Genomic DNA, 21,039 nt, shown 5'->3' with positions numbered 1-21,039 from the left:
ACTCGACTGCACAAGGAGTCACTGCGTGCTTCCCGCTCCCAAGAGTGCATTCTCCCTTTAAGACAAGAAATAGTTTGCAGTGCTGCACGCCACTTCGCAGCCCATTGGATAAGTCCGAGGAGCCGGGAAAAGGGAAGGGTTTCCTCTCCTACTGTTGCTTGCATTAAGCTAATGAAAGGCATTGGGCCAAACCAAACCCACATACTCTTTTGGGACCAGTGTGACTTATTTCGAAAGAATAGCTGGGTGCTAGGAATTTGTTAATTTTCCCCTCGTGTCAGTATACCTGGAGCAAGAGTGAAGTAAGAACATTTGCAGCACCCGGAGTTCCTCGCAGACAGTTCGAGATGGTAAGTGGAGCGATCACCTCCTACCTGTCACTGGGAACATTCACTCGCCTACATTTATTGCTAACTTGTCACCCTTATATAAGATAATAAAACACAGTTATGCAATGAGTGTCGAACCTTCTCATTAACAGCAGATTGTGTCATTTGTACAAGCGTCGATTTAAAAAATAAAACACTGGGGACATTTCTATTTTGCTTTGCAAGGGAGCATGGTTTGCCTGTAGATATTTAACATTCATCGGCATGTACTGAATGAAGACTACCGGGCAGAGGATGGATTGTAAAGAAAGCATGTTCTTCCTGTGCTGGTTTCCGCGGGGTGTCTGGCTGCAGGCTCCCCGGCGATAACGGGAGAGTCGGACGCTGCACGTGTTTCGGGAGTCCAGAACAGCCAGCTCGCGAAGGGTTGCCGGGGCCAAATGCTTGTATTTTAGACATATTTATTTTGAAACACTTTTCCCGTCTACTTATATTCTTGCATATTTCTTCGCATATATCCTCAGCGGTGGAATACCCCTTACAATCCATGAATCGGTCGCCTGTTCCTCCCCCGGGGGTAAATAGCCGCGAGCTTTGTCCCAGCGGGAACAATAAAAAAAAAAGCGCCCGGCGCGAAATGATGTGAAAACCCCAGGATACCGGCTGACTTGCTGTGTATTTGCAACATTTGGATTTATCTTAAAATTCCACCAAGTTGTGTCGAGCTCTATGCAAATAACAAATCCGTACAGAAAAGCAAGGTGATGCATTGTGTCTGCTGCTTTAAGTGGGCTGTATTTGTGTTGAGACTGTTTATAGTGCCGTGTTTTCGGACCACGCAGCCTGGGGACAGCTGCTGTACGCCAAGGTATTGCTTCCCTAATCATTTGAATGAGATTGGCTGGGTTAGTGGCTCTGGGCGCAGATTGTACAGGTTTTTTTCCCTCTATAAACATGCGGCAACAGGAAGGATGTTTATGGAATGCAGTTGGTGTCTGCAAGCGTGTGATCTGCTTTTGGCACCAGCGAATGGGTGGCTGTCTTTCTCTCACACAAACACACACACAAATAAATACGCCTGGCGGGTTGCCTTTCATTTTCGCAAAACCTGTTTTGGGGGGGGGAGGACTTGTCTTCGTCGTGCAGAACGATGTACAGTTCGAGATAATTCGAGGGTTAAAAATCTCCACCATCGCATCAAATTGATTTTTTTCGAGCCCGCCCTGACAGGCACCGATGAAGACGGCGGGAAAGGGGTAATTAGCAGCTGTGCGGTGTCAATCCTTTCTTGCTCATTTGCAGTATTCCGGATGCAGCTGTCTTCAGAGGAAAGTTTTGTAGAACCGCTTATGGTAATAATAAACTTTTAATCGTTTTCGATTTCAAGTATTTCGCGAGTAATGCAATCTTGTGCAAAAATATCGGCCGTGCTCCGAAATTCCCATCAGGATTTCGTCTTTCTATCTCTGCTGCTAACATTGACGTTTTGATGATATTTCAAAGTTAAAAACACACTGGTTATTTGTTTGCAAAACAGTCAGTGACAAATACTGCGTAATCGCGCTTTAAAGTTTGTTGGAACTTTTGACGGAGATGCATTTGTTTATAATGATTTAATAACGCGTGAGTTGTTAAGCATCTTTTAATTTTAATATGTAAACGTAATGTTTTCTTACAAAAGTGCGATTAAAAATCTTTAGAAATTAATTTTATATCTTTAAGTAAAAAGTTAGCTAAAGAATCAACGCCACAATAATCCACCTGATCCAGCCTTCCAACACCCAGTCTGCAAGATCAACGATGCTAATATTCTGCCTGGAAATGTAGCATCTACAGCCTGGAAAATGGAGTCAAATTGCAACAAAGTTGCAGTTGGGCAGGAATCTATAAGTCTGGTCTGTTAAGGCTTTCATGCAAAATGCGAATGGATGGCCATTTTCAGCTCCTGAGAATTCATAAATTAGCAGACCACTTATGGTGCTCTCATGCAGATTACACTGGCCTAAAGCTGGAGCCATTGGGCACTTTCCTGTACAGTAGTGCATTTTGTTCTTCTTGTGGTGGGGACATACTTATTTGACAGTGGTGTGCATTTAGTTTTCCCACATTACAACAGTGACTCCACTTCAAAAGTACTTTGTTGGCTGTAAAGCGCTTTGAGATGTCCGGTGATCATGAAAGGCGCTATATAAATGCAAGTCTTTCTTGTTCTTTGCCTATGTCTGGCAAAAATATAACTCTGTCTTGTCTTTGTGACCATGGAACCTTTGTAGGGAATTTGTTGGTATGTTGTGTGCATGGTTTTTCCCCTGTCTCTTGGAACACAATATGGAGAAACACATTTAATCTTTCGCAGGGTTGTTTTTATCATTCTTGTCTCAGCATAGTGTAACAGTCTTATTTTGCTGTAACTGATAATTCAGAAAACTTCCTTAACTAGTTTATTTGATGGTGCATCAGATGAAAGCAAAGTTATCCATCATATTTGGGGACAAGAGACTAGTCTAATCTTATGTGGCTCATGCCACTTGAACTCAACTGCATATCTACTCAATAAAGAGCCACATTGACAAACTTCAGCTCATCACAAAATTCTGCTGCCTGTATCCTATACCACACTAAATTCAATTCACCCATCACCCTTGTCCTTTCTGGCCTACATTGGCTCTCCATCCCCTGATGCCTCAAAATTTAAAATTCTCATCCTTGTGTTTAAATCCCTTTATGACCTTGCTCCTCCCTATCTCTGCAAGCTCCTCCAGCCCGATAGTTCTCCCTATTCCAAACTCTTCATTTCTCTGACCTCTTGTGCATACCCCCTTCCATTGGCAGTGATGCCTTTAACTGCCTAAACCCCCAGCTCTCTCATCCCCAAACTCCTCTGTCTCTTCACATCCCTCTCCTTTTAAGACCCTCTTTAAAAAAAACCTTCCTCTTTGACCAAGCTTTTGATCTGCCCTAATACCTCCTTCTCTGACTCAATGTCCATTTTATTCTGGTTGCACCTCTGTGCAGTGCCATGGGTTGTTTTTCTACATTAAAGGTGTTATATAAATGCAAGTTTTTGTTGTATAGAGAAATCTACAACCTAAACTTCAAAGTCTCATGGCTAGAGAAAAATAATGCAGGTAACCATAGAAGTTTAGAGCACAGAAGAAGGCCATTCAGCTCATTGTGTCAGTTGATTATTTGCTAAGTCAAAGTTATGGAAGTCTGCAAGAGAACAAACTTTTTGTGGAGTGAGGAACAGAGTGAAGAACTAAATGCAATACCATTTTCGATCACTTCCGCAAAAAAGTCTTTTGAAACGGAATATTGATTTAGTCATCTTGCTGAAGCCTTACTATTATATAGCTCTACTCGGAGCTCCGGCACGGCAAGAGAGTCCCAGGTGGGCAGAGGAAACGCTTCAAGGACACCCTCAAAACCTCCTTGAAAAAGTGTAATATCCCCACCGACACCTGGGAATCCCTGGCCCAAGACCACACAAAGTGGAGGAGAAGCATCCGGGAAGGCGCCGAACACCTCGAGTCTCTTCACCGGGAGCAAGCGGAAGCCAAGCGCAGGTAGCGCAAGGAGCGCACGTCAACCCAAGCACCACACCCACCCGCCCCTTCAACCACCGTCTGCCCCACCTGTGACAGAGACTGTAGGTCCCGCATTGGACTCATCAGTCACCTGCGACCTCATTTTTAATGTGGAAGCAAATCATCCTCGGTTCCGAGGGACTGCCTAAGAAGTAAGAAGAAGACTATTATATAAGATTTATGATATATACTTCATCATGAGCATCCTTACCAGAAAAGTCTTGCGAGGTCCATTTTTAGGCCAAACAAAATCAATCTAAAGGGCAATCTCTCTTAAAACAAAAAATACTTAAAACTTTAGAAAAAACACTTTCCATTAAAGAAGGAAAATGTGGAGGAATACTATTTCCATCTACAAGTATAAAAATGATGTAGGAGATACTGTAACATAGCACTCTTGAAAATACTCTCAAAATATTTTTACAAAAAAGCTTACATTTTCATTCAATTGTATGTATAAATTTACAACTGAATGGAAAATTTATGTTCATAATAACAACAACAACAACAGCTTGTATTTATATAGCGGTGGGTGCGGGTTGTGGGGCTGAAGGAGATTACAGAGATAGGAAGGGGCGAGGCCATGGAGGGATTTGAAAACAAAGATGAGAATTTTGAAATGGAGGCACTGCTTAACCGGGAGCCAATGTAGGTCAGCGAGCACAGGGGTGATGGGCGAACGGGACTTGGTGCGAGTTAGGACATGGGCAGCCGAGTGAGTTTTGGTTGACCTCAAGTTTACGTAGGGTGGAATGCGGGAGGCCATCCAGGAGTGCTTTGGAATAGTCAAGTCTAAAGGTAACAAAGGCATGGATGAGGCTTTCAGCAGTGGATGAGCTGAGGCAAGGGCGGAGATGGGCGATGTTATGGAGGTGGAAGTAGGTGGTCTTTGTTATGCTGCGGATATGTGGGTTGAAGCTCATTTCAGGGTCAAATATGACACCAAGGTTACAAACAGTGTGGTTCAGCCTCAGACAGATATTAGGGAGAGGGATGGAGTCAGTGGCTAGGGAATGGAGTTTGTGGCAGGGACCGAAAACAATGGCTTTGGTCTTCCCAATATTTAATTGGAGAACATTTTTGCTCATTTAGAACTGTATGTCGGACAAGCAGTCTGACAATTTAGACACAGTGGACAGTTAAGACAACTGATATCCCAGTATTTATCAGTGCTGCATTCAAAGCCTACAGAGAGCTGCTGTCAGGGTACGGTAGCATAATGGTTATGATACTGGATACTAGTAATCTAGAGGCCTGGAATAATGATCTGGGGACATGAGTTCAAATCCCACCACAGCAGCTAGTAAATTTGAATTCAGTTAATTAAATAAAATGCTAGTATCATTAAGTACTGTTCTGGTGGGGGACTTCAATGACCATCACCAAGAGTGGCTCGGTAGCACCACTACTAACCGAGTACTGAAGGACATAACTGCCAGTCTGGGCCTGCGACAGGTGGTGAGGGATCCAACGCGAGGGAGAAACCTACTTGACCTTGTCCTCACCAATCTACCTGTCGCAGATGCACCTGTCCATGACCGTATTGGTAGGAGTGACCACCGCACAGTCTTTGTGGAGACAAAGTCCCAACTTCACACTGAGGACTCCCTCCATCATGTTGTTTGGCACTACCATTGTGCTAAATGGGATAGATTTAGAACAGATCTAGCAGCTCAAAACTGGGCATCCATGAGATGCTGTGGTTCCATCAGCAGCAGAATTGTATTCCACCACAATCTATAACCTCATGGCCCGGCATATCCCTCACTCTACCATTACCATCAAGCCAGGGGACCAACCCTGGTTCAATGAAGACCGGAAAGCCCTGCAGCGGGTAGTCAAAACTGCCCAACGCATTACCGGCACCCGGCTACCGATCATAGAGCACATATACCAGAAACGCTGTTTACGGAGGTCACGGTCCATCATCAAAGACCCTACCCACCCCAGCCACAGTCTGTTCGCCCTCCTGCCATCTGGGAGACGCTACAGATGCATTCGCACCCGTACGACCAGATTTAGGAACAGCTTCTTTCCCAGGGCTGTCATCCTACTGAACTCCACAAATAAACTCTAAAGCCTGCACATCTGTCAATGCACTTTATTATGGTTATGCTTATGTTAATGTATTACAAGCCAAATGTATGTTGAATGTTTAAATGTCTTAATCTAAATGTACACTCTTGGGAGCCGCAAGCCTACATTTCGTTGTACTGCACTTGTGCACTAACAATGACAATAAAAGTTGATTTGATTTGATTTGAGAAGAGCATGCCAGGAGCAGCACCAGGTGTATCTAAAAATGAGATGCCAACCTGGTGAAGCTACAACACAGGAATACATGCTAAACAGCGGAAGCAGCATGCTATGGACATAGCTAAGTGAACCCACAACCAACGGATCAGATCAAAGCTCTGCAGTTTTGCCACATCCAGTTGTGAATGGTGGTGGACCATTAAACAACTAATGGGAGGAGGAGGCTCCCTGAATACCACCATCCTCAATGATGACGGAGCCCAGCCCGTGAGTGCCAAAGACAAGGCTGAAGCGTTTGCAACCATTTTCAGCTAGAAGTGCCGAGTGGATGATTCCTCTCGGCCTCGTCCTGCGGTCCCCACCATCACAGATGCCAGTCTTCAGCCAATTCGATTCACTCCATGTGATATCAAGAAATGGCTGAGTGCACTGGATATGGCAAAGGCCCTGACAACATCCCGGCTGTCGTGCTGAAGACTTGTGCTCCAGAACTAGCTGTGCCTCTAGCCAAGCTGTTGCAGTATAGCTACAACACTGGCATCTGCCCAGTAAAGTAGAAAATTGCCCAGGTATTTCCTGTCCACAACAACAGAACAAATCCAATCCAGCCAATTACCGCCCCATCAGTCTACTCTCAATCATCAGCAAAATGATGGAAGGTGTCGTTGACAGTGCTATCAAGCAGCACTTACCAATAACTTGCTCACTGATGCTCACTTTGGGTTCTGCCAGGACCACTCGACTTCAGACCTCGTTACAGCCTTGGTCCAAACAAGGACAAAGGAGCTGAATTCCAGAGGTGAGATGAGAATGACTGCCCTTGACATCAAGGCAGCATTTGACTGAGTGTGGCATCAAGGAGCCCTAGTAAAATTGAAGTCAATGGGAATCGGAAAGAAAACTCTCCACTGGCTGGAGTCATAACTAGTACAAAGGAAGGTGGTTGTTGGAGGCCAATCATCTCAGCCCCAGGACATTGCTGCAGGCATGGCTCAGGGCAGTGTCCTAGGCCCAACCATCTTCAGCTGCTTCATCAATGTCCTTCCCTTCATCATCAGGTCAGAAGTGGGGATGTTCGCTGATGACTGCACAGTGTTCAGTTCCATTCGCAACTCCTCAGATAATGAAGCAGTCTGTGCCCGCCTGCAACAAGACCTGGACAACATTCAGGCTTGGGCTGAAAAGAGGCAAGTAACATTTGTGCCACACAAATGCCAAGCAATGACTATCTCCAATAAGAGAGAGTCAGACCACCTCCCTTTATCATTCAACAGCATTACAATTGCCAAATCCTCCACCATCAATATCCTGGGGGTCAGAAACTTAACTGGACTAGGCACATAAATACTGTGGCTACAGGAACAGGTCAGAGACTGGGTATTCTGCAGTGAGTGACTCACCTCCTGACTTCCCAAAGCCTTTTCACCATCTACAAGGCCCAAGTCAGGAGTGTGATGGAATACTCTCCACTTGCCTGGATGAGTGCAGCTCCAGCAACACTCAAGAAGCTCGACACCATCCAGGACAAAGCAGCCCACTTGATTTCCACTCCATCCACCACTTTAAACATTCACTCCCTCCACCACCGGCACATCGTGGCTGCAGTGTGTACTATTTACAAGATGCACTGCAGCAACTCACCAAGGCTTCTGCGACAGCACCCCCCAAACCCACGACCCTCTACCGCCTAGAAGGACAAGGGCAGCAGGCGCATGGGAACACCATCACCTCCAAGTCACACACCACCCTGACTTGGAAATATATCGCCGTTCCTTTATCGTCGCTGGATCAAAATCCTGGAACTCCCTACTATCAGCACCGTGGGAGTACCTTCACCACAAGGACTGCAGCGGCTCACCTCCACCTTCTCGAGGGCAATTAGGAATGGAGAATAAATGCTGACCTTGCCAGCAATGCCCACATCCCATGAATGAATTTAAAAAAAGGCAGGATTGACTTTGAACTAGCTTTATTACTAATTATTGGCTCTATTCAGATGCAAGTCTATTTTAAACAGGTTTACAGTGAACACCTACAGTAGGTTGCACAAAGTAGAGGTGTTGTCAAAATGCAGATCTCAGCACTTTTTGGACCTTCAGTGTTCCAGTAGGTTTTGATTCCTATAAGCTTTACACACACTGGATTTCCATTTGCTTGCATGTTCTGTATACACTAGGAAACAATGAATTGTTTCTAAAAATGCACTTCTGTTGCTGAATCACTGCATTGTGTTTAAGGAACTTGTTAATAGAGATTACTGTAACCGTGTTGGAATAAAGAATGGCTGTGGACCTCAGTAATTTACTCCAATTTTCATGGTGGCCTTGCACCTGTTGAGGCCCTGGAACACTTGAATTCGGTGGACTGTGTCATTATCACCCCACTGTGCCAGGAAGTGGGGCAGGAAAATTGGCTGCTGGGGTGTCAGCACCTTCTACAGCATCTAGAAGGCCTCCAGCCGATTCCTAGCCTGACATTCCTAAAAAAACAAGAGACTTGTCGACAGACCTACTACCTGTTCCTGTTAGACTCTCTGATTGATTGGAAAGTGTTGGGGGCAAGGTCTTTAGGCCTGTTTCTTCTGTTGCCTCCCCAAAAGGGAAACCACAGGAAAGTTAGGTGGGAAAGCCCTCTCCCACCTCATGCAGGAAGCCCTGGAAATCCCAGGGGAAGAGATCTGGCATCACAAATCTCTACCCTCTTTCTTGACTATTGTACCTGGGGAATAGGTATTGCCCAAGCTCTCATTCAGAAAAATTGACCCCATAGTCTCTCTGTTAGAATGCAGGTACAGTGACACTTTTCCATTGATGTGACATGGAAACCACTTTACAGCTATGAATAAATGACGGTATCACTCTCGAGTCAGGTCTTGATCTGACTCTAGAAAGTAGCTCTGTGATACCCAATGGGTAAACCATCTCGCACCACTTTGTCTTGGAGTACAAAACTGCCAAACAGCATTTAAAGAGTGCCGTTTGATATTTTGAGCACTTTATAGCCTAAGAGTTAAAAAAACAATGTTTTGAGTATGTGTACACTCCTGCGCCTACTCCCAGGTGGGAGAGAAGCTTTATGCACTGATACAAGCATGCCTGCAGAGAGCTGTCCACAAAAGTGTGGTTCCAGCAGGGAATGTAAGTTAAGTAATACCAAGTGAAAGTTGATGTTTAGCTACCAGCATTGGACTGGTAGCACGGTATCACAGTCGTAGTTCCTGCTCTGCTTTCTGGAGAGACTGCTCATACCAGCATACTCTTGTTCCACTTCTTTTCCTGGTATTTCCCTGTTCAACAGCAGCTGGTGAAACACCTGCCCATTCACTCACACTATTGTCCAGGGCTCTAAAAACTCCTTCCATGTGAGACATGTAATTTATGTGTACTCCCTCCAGTCTAGTATGTTGTATTTACTGCCCATCATGTGATTCCGTCTACCTTGGGGAGACCAAATGCAAATGGGGTATCTGCTTTGAACATATACATTCTGTTTGCAAGTGTGACTCCACGCTCCCTGTGGCTCACCATTTTAACTCTCCTATTTCCAGCAACTGCTGCTGTTCTTCAGGAGTGTCTGTTTGGGGAATTGGCCCTTAAACCTAATTTTACTCCTGATCATTCGCCATCCCTCTGGTCTGAATATTGAGAGTGGGGACTGTTATCTTGGTGTTCCTGCATTTCAGTTTTCATTTTCGATCTACACCTGTAGTTTTTTTGGTGGGTTTTCCCTCCCTCAATTTCCCTCATTTTCTCACCATTTTCTTTGGATGGGCCTGTCACTATCTTAGCTTTTAGCATGTTCTTTTGCTGTTTCATTACACCACTGAGATTATCTTTTATTTCATCAAACAATGTCCTGCTTTTCCTTTCAGCAAGTTGCAGGAATTCTGCACTTGTTTCTCTTTCTGTTCTCTGTTCCGAAGAAGGCTTCTACTTGAAATGTTAACCTGTCTTTTCTCTCTACAGATGCTGACTGCCCTGCTGTGTATGTCTGGCACTTTCTTTTGATTTTGTGCAGCCTGATTTGAAAGTAAACCCTTTGTGAATAAAAGAAGAATTTTCTAAGTAATTCTGTCATTGCGCGTAGTAGAATCAGTCGTTTACAAGGTTTTTGACTGTGGTTCATGAATGCTGTGTATAGATTCCATAAAATAAAGAAGCCATATCTAACATTTCTGGTAGCTGAAAGTTATTCGCGATCACCTTTAATCAAGAGAATCATTTTTATTCTTAACCTCGCAGATGTCAAACTACAAGCGTGCAACTTTTGAAGATGATGATGTCACAGATACTGCAGCAGATGGCAATGCCTCACCAGAAAGTGTGGAGGTTTGTAGAATTGACTGATTTAAACTGATATTTTTATTTAAATCATGGTTTCTTGTCTAACCCAGTGCTCATTTCCTTTATTTGTATAAATGATGAATGTTTAGGAAGTTGTTTTATGATTTGGTATTCACGCTGTCCCAGTTTCTTCAGTAACAATGTACACAGGAAAGTGCTGTTACTGTTGTAACATAATCAAGAACAGCCACATTGTATCCTTTGTTTTTATGTTTTCTTTTGGTTTTAAAAGATAGTGACTAACAATTTCTTCTTTGTGATGTCTGATGGAATAGTCTTGATTATAATAGTTTACCGGTGGAGAAAGCAGTAACATGTATTATGTTTCCTTACAAGCAAAACAAAGTCCCTAAGTGCTGATATATTTATGACTTTTTCTGTACTATGTGTGCACTTTGAGAAGCTAGTCTTTTTGAAGTGTTTGCTATCTGCTTCTGAAATTGGGCAAATTCCTGATAGACTGATGTTTTTAATGTTGTGTTTGAGGTGATACTTCACGATTTCTCACCATGCATTCTTTGTGAGTGCTGTTCCCCACTGAAAACATGCAATTGGCGCTTTCTAGTTCTAGATGAACAGCATATCGGAACAATTTTTTATGTTTTTCAGCTATAAAGCCATCCCTTTTTTATTGACTGCTTTGGAGTGGTTTTTACATTATCATGAAGACCTCATTGCTAGTGAATTGAACTTGTTTTAAGCACCCAGTAGCAGCACAATCATTTACAGGTCAGGCATAAATTAGATGCTTGCGTAAGCTTGATCTATACTGCCCCAGCCTCAGAAGAACCCCAGATGCACCAGTGGTACTTCCATTCTGTATGCCAGTCACTCTTGGCTCACTTGATTGAGCCTGTCACATATTAGTGCTGAATTACAGGCATTTTGGTACTATGGACTTATCCCTTGAGAAACTGGGTTGAGATTTAATGAGAACATTACACAACAACAACAACTTAAATATATTTTTTGGGGATGACTGGCAATGCTGGCAACATTGAAGTAATTGTCTATGCATACTTGCTTTGAGAAGGTGGTGGTAGGCCTTTTTCTTAAACTATTGCAGTTCTGTGGTGATGGTGCTCCTGTGATGGTTTTAGGTAAGGAATTCTGGAATCCAGATCAAACAGTAATGATGGCGATATGTCTAAGTCAGGGTGGTGTGTAACTTGAAGAACTTGGACGTAATGATGTTCCCATGACATTGCTGCTATTGTCCTTATCAGTATTTGAGATCATGGGGCTGTCAAAATAAGCTTGGTGAGTTGCTGCAGTGGATTATCTAAATGGTATACTGCAGCCACAGTGTGTCGTTGGTGGAGAGGGGGGATGTTGATCAAGTGGACTGCTGTGTCCTGGACGGTGTTGAGCATCTTGAGTTGTTGCAGTTGGCACCCATATTGGCAAGTGGTGAGCACTGCATCACAATCCTGACTTGAGACTTATAGATGGCAAAGAGGCTTTGAGGGGGTCAGGGGGTGTGCTGTTTGATGCAGTCTCTTCCTACATGGGAACATGAGTAGCCCATTCGTCCCCTCAAGCCTGTCCCACCATTCAATTAAATCATGGGTGATCTGTATCTCAAATACATGTAGCTGCCTTTGATCCATATCTCTTGCTATCCTTACCTATTAAAAATCTGTTGATCTCAGCCTTGAAAATTTCAATTACCCCAGCATTGATAGTCTTTTGGGACAGAATCCTAGATATCAACTATAAAAACAGAAAATGCTGGAGATACTCAGCAGGTCAGGCAGCATCTGTGAAGAGAGAAACAGAGTTAACATTTCAGGTCGATGACGTTTCGTCAGAACTGGAAAAAAGCAGGAAATGGAACAGATTTTTAAGCAAGTGTAGGGGCCGGGAAAGGGGGGGGAGGGGATGAAAGAACAAAAGGGAAGGTCTGTGATAGGATAGAAGGCAGGCGAGGTTAAGAGACATTAAGAGATATTCAAGGCAAAAGGAGGTGGTAATGGGACAGGTTACGAAACAAAAGATGGCTCTAGATGAAGTGTAAATTATGCTGGCAGAATGAAACACAGCTGCCATGTAGGAGAGAAGAAAAGACACAAACAAAAAGTATGGATAATAAAAAATATATATATGATAGGGGCCGAGGTTATGATCTGAAATTGTTGAACTCTTATGTTGAGTCCGGAAGGCTGTAAAGTGCCTAATCGAAAGATGAGGTGCTGTTCCTCGAGCTTACGCTGAGCTTCAGTGGAACAATGCAAGAGGCCGAGGACGGTGAGGGCTGAGTGGGAATGGAGTGGAGAATTAAAGTGACAGGCGACCGGGAGCCCGGGGTCCCCCTTACGGACTGAACAGAGGTGTTCTGCAAAGCGGTCACCCAATCTGAGTTTGGTTTCCCCAATGTAGAGGAGACTGCATCGTGAGCAGCGAATACAGTATACTAGATTGCAAGAAGTACAAGTAAATCGCTGTTTCACCAGGATGGGGTGTTTGGGGCCCTGGACAGTGGGAAGGGTGGAGGTATAGGGCATGTGTTGCATCTCCTGCGCTTGCACGGGAAGGTGCCAGGGGAAGGGGTGTTGGGGGTGATAGAAGAACGGACCAGGGTGTCGCGGAGGGAGCGGTCCCTTTGGATTGCTGAAAGGGGAGGTGAGGGGAAGATGTGTTTGGTGGTGGGATCACGTTGGAGGTGGTGGAAATGGCGGAGGATGATCCGTTGAATGTGGAGGCTGGTGGGGTGAAAGGTGAGGACAAGGGGAACTCTATTGTGGTTCTGGGAGGGAGGGGCAGGGGTGACAGCAGAAGTGCGGATGATAGAACGGACACGGTCAAGGGCCGTGTCAACCACAGTAAAGGGGAATCCTCGGTTGAGGAAAAAGGAAGACATGTCGGAAGCACTGGTATGGAAGGTGGCACCGTCAGAGCAGATGCGGTGGAGACGGAGAAACTGGGAGAATGGAATAGAGTCCTTACAGGAAGCGAGGTGGAAGTGTAGTCCAGGTAGCTGTGGGAGTCAGTGGGCTTGTAGTGAATATATCCACTAGATATCCACTACCCTTTGTGTGAAGAACTGCTTCCTGATTTCACTCCTGAATGGCCTAGCTCGAATTTTGAGATTGTGCTCCCTTGCTCTGGATTCCTCCACCAGAGGAAATAGCTTCACTACCCTATCGAATCCATTTAATGTTTTAAACACCTCAATTAGATCACCCCTCAACCGTCTAAACCCACGTTTATGCAACCTGTCCTCACGATTTAACCCTTTCAGCCCTGGTATCATTCTGGTGAATCTGTGCTGTACCCCTTCCTGAGGTTCGGTGCCCAAAACTGAATGCAGTATTCCAGATGGGGTCTGACCAAGGCTCTGTACAACTGAAGCATAACTTCTTCACCATTGTAATCCAGCCCCCTTAAGATAAAGGCCAACATTCCATTAGTGATTTGTGTACCCAGACATCCAAATTCCTTTGCTCCGCCACAGTTTTGAATCTCTTGCCATTAAGAAAATATTCCAGTTTGTCTTTCTTAGATCCAAAGTGGGTGACCTCACACTTCCCACATTGAACAACATCTGCCTCTTTTGTCCTCTCACTTAGTCTGTGTCATAAATCTCATCATCATCAAGAAACTACTCATGAAATAACGCTGGACGGCCAGCTGGTGGCGCCGTCCAAGGAGTATAAATACTCGGGCGTGGGCCCAACTTTCCAGGGACATTTTGTAAGACAAGGAACTAGTGAAGTACAACTAGACCTCCATGTTCTGAAACAAGTTGATTAAAGCCTTGCTTTATGCTCAAACCAAGTGCGTAGTGAGTTTTATTACGTCAGTCTGTATATGCCCCTTTGTAACTTTCTGCTCTCATCTACATAACTTACTGTGCCTCCTAATTATTGAAGTCTGCAAGAGAACTAAAAACTTGGATATACAACTGTCTCTTCCTTCATCCAAGTCATTAATATATATGGTGAAAAGCTGAGGCCCCAGTACAGATCCCTGGGAAACACCATTTGTCACATCCCGCCAATCAGAGTACATTCCCTTTACCCTGACTCTCTATCCTATCTCTCAAACAATTACCAACCCATGTCACAAGGTTACCTCCACAATTCCATGGGGGTGATTTTCTCGATGGGGAGCTTTTGGAGGCGGGACTCCCACTTGTCGGGTTTCAGTCCCGCCTCCATCAACTTCTGGCCAACCCACGCTATTTTCCCTTGATTAACCTTGTTAAGCCCGCCCAGCGGGCTTAGCAGGCCAATTAAGGGAAAGCCGGTTGCAGAGAACGTCAACGTATGACTTTTCATCTGTCAACTTTTTGACAGATGATTTGTCATCGTTTAACAGCTCTGTGAAGCTGTGAACAGTGACATTCTCTGTAGTTTGATGAGGTCTTGAATTCAAGACCTCATCAAACCTCTTTCTTTTGCAGAAATGAGATGGTTGTTGCATTGGAGAATGCAACAGCCATCTGTCATCTCTACCGCAGAGGTGCGAGACTCTCCGCCATACTCACCGACTGAAGTCTGCAGGAAGTAACAAAGGTAAGTACACTTTTTCTAACATTTTGCACTTACCACAGTTACTCAACTCTCCACACTTGCACCCATCACTCACCTCCACAGCACACTTTTGGACCCCGCAGACCCCCTACTCGCCTCGGTGACCTGGCGGGGTTCGGAGCCTTCGGGAAGCCCGCACTTGTGTGGGCAAAAAGGGGATAATCCTATTTCTGCCTGTTAACAGGCAGATAAGTGGATGTAATCCCTTCCCACCTCCAAGGAGACGGGACCCGGCGTGGGATGGCTACCTGTCTCCTGGCAAGATGGCATGGAGGCGGGTTGGACATCCGCACCCAAATTCTGCCATTTTCCTGGCAGTCCTGCCTCCCCAGGACTGGCAAGATCGCATCCCATGTGTTTTTATTTTTTCTAATCTCTTGTGCGGGATCTTATAAAATGTCTTCTGGAAATCCAATAAAGCCAACATCCATAGACACTCCCCTATCCACCATGCTAGTGACTGCCTCACAAAATTCAACTAGATTAGTCAGCCTTTAGTTACCCTTCATAAATCCATGCTGACTCTCTTTGGTTGGCTCATACTTGAACTGCTCAGTCATGCTGTCCCTGACGATATATTCAGTAACCTCCCCACAACTCACGTTAAACTGACCTCTATCAGATAACATCTTAGACATCTCTTTTTCAAGCTCAGAAGTCCCAGACTCTCCAGATTTTCTTCATAGCTCAGATCACTGATAGCACAGATCAGCCTTAAGGTTCTTCTCTGCACTTCAGTATCTTCCTTGTTTGTTGGCGACTAGAACTAGACACAGGATGTGGTCAGACCAGAGCACTGTACAGTTTGATGATGATTTTGTCTGACTGTATTCTACTGTTGTCTATATAGTTCAACATTGTGTTGACTTTGTTAATCAATGTTCTGCATTGTTGGACTTGTTGATGGTTAAGTCTACTGAGACTCCGAGGTCTCTGTACTTTATCCGTAGCTATTTCTACACTGTTTATGGACTACACATTGTCCATTCTTCTTTCAATGCTCAATACTTTACACTTGTCTGCATTCAATTTCATATGTACTGTTTGGCTCATTCAGCTATTTGGTTTGACTTATTCATTCTATAATTTCTAAGTTAACGCTTTAGATTTTACTGCCTCTCCTAGTTTAGCGTTGTCTGCAAATTTCACCAATTTGAATTTAGTTTCTGCATCCAAGTCACTGATGCAAGTTAGAAACAGTTCTGATCCCAACACAGAGCCCTGGGAGTTCACTTAGTACTCCCCACCCCACCACCTCAACATGACTTCTCTAAACATGTACCCATTGTTTGCTATCCTTCACACAATTTCTTATCCATTGCCAAGTTTTTCCCTGAATCCCCACAGCTTTGAGCTTAACTAGTAGCTTTTCATGTGGAACTTTATCAAATGCCTTATGGAAGGCTAAGCACACAACATAATGGGCCTTACTGCAGTTCACTTGGGTTGTGACTTCCTCAAAGCAATCAAAGAGGTTGGTCAGGCAGGATTTATCCCGTCTAAAGCTATGTTGACTGTAGTTACTAGGTTGTTGTACACATACTGCTTAAGTTTGCTCCTGATAATCGATTCCATTATTGTGACACTGAATTGAAATACAACTAATAGGTCTGTAGCTGCCTGTGTTTGTTTTGTTGCCCTTTTTTGAACATGGGCACGGCATTAATCTATTTCCAATCTACCTGTACATCCTCAGTGTCCATTGACTCTCTTAATGATTGTCAATGCTTCACCAATCTCCATAGTTTTTCTCAGTACTTTTGTGTTAAATACCATCTAACCATGGGAACTTTAAGCCCTTTCAGCTTATATATGTGTAAATGGAGTTGAGGTGCAGTTCAGCCATGACCTAATTGAATGGTGGAATAGGTTCAAGGGGCTGAACAACTACTCCTGGCCCTATGTAGAATTTCCATCCCATTTATATTCAAGTCAGAATTTTGTCATTGTATTCTTTTTGGGGGGTGTGGAGAGCATGCTGCTCATGTCTTTCCTTGTGAATACTTCAGTATTTACTATTTCATGCTCATCCTTTGTTTCAAGCCTATTTGTACCTTTTAATATTTGCATCTCTTCTTTGACATCCCTCTAGCCATTGTAGTATTCCAGGATTTATTTACTGTTATGTTTTGCCTCTGTAGTTATACTTCTTTCTACCTCTCTCTTTGCCCCTATGATCACCTTTTTGACATGTTTCTGCATGTTCCTGTATTCATCCCAGTGATCCCCTTCCCCTTTCTCCCTGAAGTATTTGCAAACCCTAAATGTTACTTTAAACTTGCTTGCTAATTCATTTAGGGTTATGCTTGTTTAGACTGAGTTTGCTGATCTTGCATATTTCATATATATATTTGTCCTACATGCTCAGCATTATTCCTTTACAAGTTTTCCATTTGTCTTGTAGTGAACTGCTCCACCTCCAATCCAGTAGCTTTAGTTTTTGCCTCATTTCTTTGAAATTACCTCTTTTATAGTTACACTCCTGCCACTGCTACCTCAGCTCTTGCATCCATATCTGGAGGAACACCTTGATGAAGTTTGCAATCAAGTGGTTCTGGCGGAGCTGAAATTGAGCATTGGTGAGCAGGTTAGTGGTAAGTAGATGCCACTTGATGGCACTATTATTGATTTCTTCCATCACTTTGGGAAGAGGTTGATAGAGTAGCAGTTTCCCAGACTAGATTTGTTCTGTTTCTTGTGGATGGGTCTAACCGTGGCTATTTTCCACATTGTCGGGTAGATGTCAGTTTCACAGTATCATATAGTGCCTTTACTGTAGTAGTAGTAATAGTAATCCTCAATTGGTTCACAGAAGTGAGCTAGGAGAGATGACCAAGCATGGATGAAAAGGGAAGGTTTTAAGAGGCTTTTAAAAGTACAGAGAGAAATAGCAAGATGCAGGGTTTTAGGGAGATGATTCTAGAGTAGGGCAAAGATGACAGAGAGGAGACTTTTAACTGTTGCTCTTGGCTTAGGCCAAAGGACAGTGTTCTAATGAACTGTGCCACCCAATAACCATGTGTAGGCAATGTTGTAACAATAGATAACCGACATTGGGGGGGAGGGGGCGGTGGGGAGAGGAATTGGGGGTGGGGGGGGTGGGGAGAGGAATGGGGGAGTGGGTGCAGGGATGTGGTGTCCGAGGAGAAAGGAGTTGTACTGCTTGCAAGTATGTAGACACTTTATAGAGCAGTATTTTGAATTGGCACAAACATGAAACCTGTAACTGAGATGAACTTGGATTACACTGGTGCCAATTTTGGAATATGTAATTCAAGCAGTTCTATAGTGGTAAACAGAGGTTCAATTTTGGGTCAGTTATGACCCCTGTGTTCTATTATAAATGGGATTACTACCATGCCAAATTTTATATTGTGCTGTAGCTCAGAACTGACTCAACTTGCACAAATGAAATAAAGTTCTGAAGTGATACATTGCACTGTGTTGTGGATTAGCAGGGTGCAGGCATTAACGGTTCAAGTTTTTTCCAGTGTCTTTTCTTCACGTAAACCGATTGATAGTTTCTGCAAGCAGATCAAGTCTCCTATGAACTGAAACCTGTGTCTTTTGCTCTTGCTGCACTGAGTTAGCATAGCACAGGTCTTTCAAACTAATTCTGATCGCAAATTGTTTTCTGGAGAATACATGGGATGACTGCTACATTTCCTACCAACTTGGAAGGTGGAAAATATTCACACTGTTGGACGACTGTGTACAGATTACAATACTGTCCAGATTCATTTACAAATAAAAATCATTATTAGAAGCAAAATACCATATAGCACAGTGATGATACACGATATAAATAACTGAAATAACCGCTTAAAAAAGTCCTTAATTTGCCCAGTTCCTCTTGGCAAACTCAAGAAAAAACACACGGGACGATTTTCACCCCCCAGGTGTAAATCGCTTCTAATTTGGTTAGCACTTACCTGAATTTCAAGTGAATTTGAAAATATCTGGCTGTCATACACCTAACGAAAGAAATAACACTCTGGCCGGAATTTTCATTACTTAGGCAGGTCAGGCGCGGGCGGTCGGCATGGCGGCTTGGAACCCCGTTCTTCTTTTCATCCCACTTAGAGCGACTTTCCGTTAATGGTGCCTATTAAGGCAGGCCTACGCGTTACCCGGCCCTATTAAATGGTGCAGGTCTGATGATGTCATCGATGACTCATTTGCAGCGAGGATATTTAAAGCAGGCTTGGCCACATTGCATTTAAAGGTTCATCTAGGAATGTACAGGCAGTACACATCACCATCTGGTTATTGCTGAGCCTTGCAGAGATGGCTTCACAGAGACAGCTGCACCCATTCAGATGACTTCCTATATATTATTGTGGAAGGACTCGGAGCACGCAGGGAGGTCCTCTTCCCTTCTGATGAGTGCAAGAGACCTCCCCAGGAGACTAAAAGAGCCTGGCTCCAAATAGCAGAGGAGGTCAACAGCAGGGATGTGTTCAGGCTGACCCGGGTGTAGTGCCGGAAGTGCTTCAATGATCTCATGAGATCAGGAAAGGTGAGTGCAAAACCACACTCAACTTCATCCCGCTGTGCCTGTCATCACATCCCCATCACTCTGTCTTCCCAAGCCTACTCCTGCACATCATTCCTCACACCAACATAACGTGCACGTCCATCCATCCCTCTCTATCTACATACTCACATCCCTATCTGACTAAAGACCTCTCACTCTCACCCTCATCCTAATGCAATCATACCAACTAACACCATACAAGGAGGCCATTTGGCATTGGCACTTTGGCATTGGCACCACACACCCTCATAGTCACCCTCTCAAGATGTAACCCACACATTCCTTACACTCATGCCATCACTCTCACTCTTTTTTTCCCCTCCTTGCAGGAGAAGAGAGCCAACAATAACATGGACCCTCCATCCTTCGCCACTTTGATAGCAGCAGAGGAGGTCACCCTGGAGGTCTCTGGAGTTGCAGAGCAGCTGGCGGTGGGAGACAGAGAGAGGGGGAACCTCTCAGCAGCCTGGTGACAGAATTACATCTCATACAGCCACATGGTATACAGCGGTCACTCATATGGGGACTGATGTCAGCAGCCACTGAATGCTCATCATGTGCATAATGGTATCGTTACCCATTCTTGATATAACATTTCTAAATCATCTCTTTACTCTCCCACAGGTCCATCAAGATCACCCCACACTGTCCAGGTGGAGGAGGAAGACGACTCCTCAGAGGAGCCTCCAGTTCCTGAGGGTACATCGACACCAGACCTAAGCGCACCCAGCACCAGCGCAGATACGCACACCCCGGTGGGTCCTATGCGAGATAGAGTAGTGTTGCCACCTGGTGTTTCGCAAGCCACAAGTGAGCAAGAGGAGATGGTGGAGACCGAGACAGCAGTGGAGACTTCTCGCTGGAGGGCACAGGATGCTCCCAGCTCTGCTGAGCTGCATGCAGACGCTCCGCCTTGGGGGCCATTGAGAAAGAGGGTGATCCTGGAGGTGCAGCAAGAAGTGCATGAGGCTCTGACAGGTTTTGCGACCCCGATGTCTGCAAATGTACAGAGAATGGAGGAGTCCATCTCCAACTTGAGCATCACCGTGCCATAGGCGATGGCGACTGTAGGCTCTTCTTTGGAAAGGATGGCCACCTGCATGGAGCAGCTAATGCGGCACTCACATGAGCACATGCTATCTAGGAGAGCAGATGGCAGAGGCTCATAGACCTCCTTCTCTAGGAGGGATGTCAGTGTAGACTTGGGTCCTCATGGCCCCACTGCTGTGCAGCAAGGTGCTCTCCAGCTCCTTGCTAACAGGGAAGTGCAGCTGTCCCATGAGAGGGATGATGGTGAGGCGGGACATGGAAGTGTGGGCTCCTCTCAAAGCGCTCACACTTCTCCCCCTTTGCGACCCCCTCAGTCAGAGCCCCACATGCCTCCTTGGATTGCGATGGTCGAGTCTGCCCCTGCACAGTCGCAGGAGGAGCAGACTTTGGCGGGTCCATCCA

General features: G+C 44.7%; 1 protein-coding gene across 5 annotated transcripts in view; it reads left to right on the top strand.

Annotated features, from left to right (window-relative positions):
- The window catches only part of ece2b (endothelin converting enzyme 2b), a 280,796-nt gene that overhangs the window by 109,982 nt on the left and 149,775 nt on the right, over window positions 1-21,039 (top strand). For 2 of the 5 annotated variants that reach the window (XM_085990179.1, XM_085990178.1), the window contains one exon: window positions 10,414-10,500. In XM_085990179.1, the coding sequence (XP_085846305.1) occupies window positions 10,414-10,500 (87 nt within the window). Of the gene's footprint in view, window positions 1-88; window positions 351-1,432; window positions 1,682-10,413; window positions 10,501-21,039 lie in introns of those variants that run through there. The other 3 variants (XM_085990177.1, XM_085990176.1, XM_085990175.1) reach the window with 3 other exon arrangements.

Source organism: Somniosus microcephalus, chromosome 6, assembly GCF_052327205.1.
Source record: "Somniosus microcephalus isolate GS21.2 chromosome 6, FLI_Smic_1.0, whole genome shotgun sequence".
Lineage (NCBI taxonomy): Eukaryota > Metazoa > Chordata > Chondrichthyes > Squaliformes > Somniosidae > Somniosus > Somniosus microcephalus.
The sequence above is the reverse complement of the archived record's forward strand: the minus strand, read 5'-3'. Positions and strand labels throughout refer to the sequence as shown.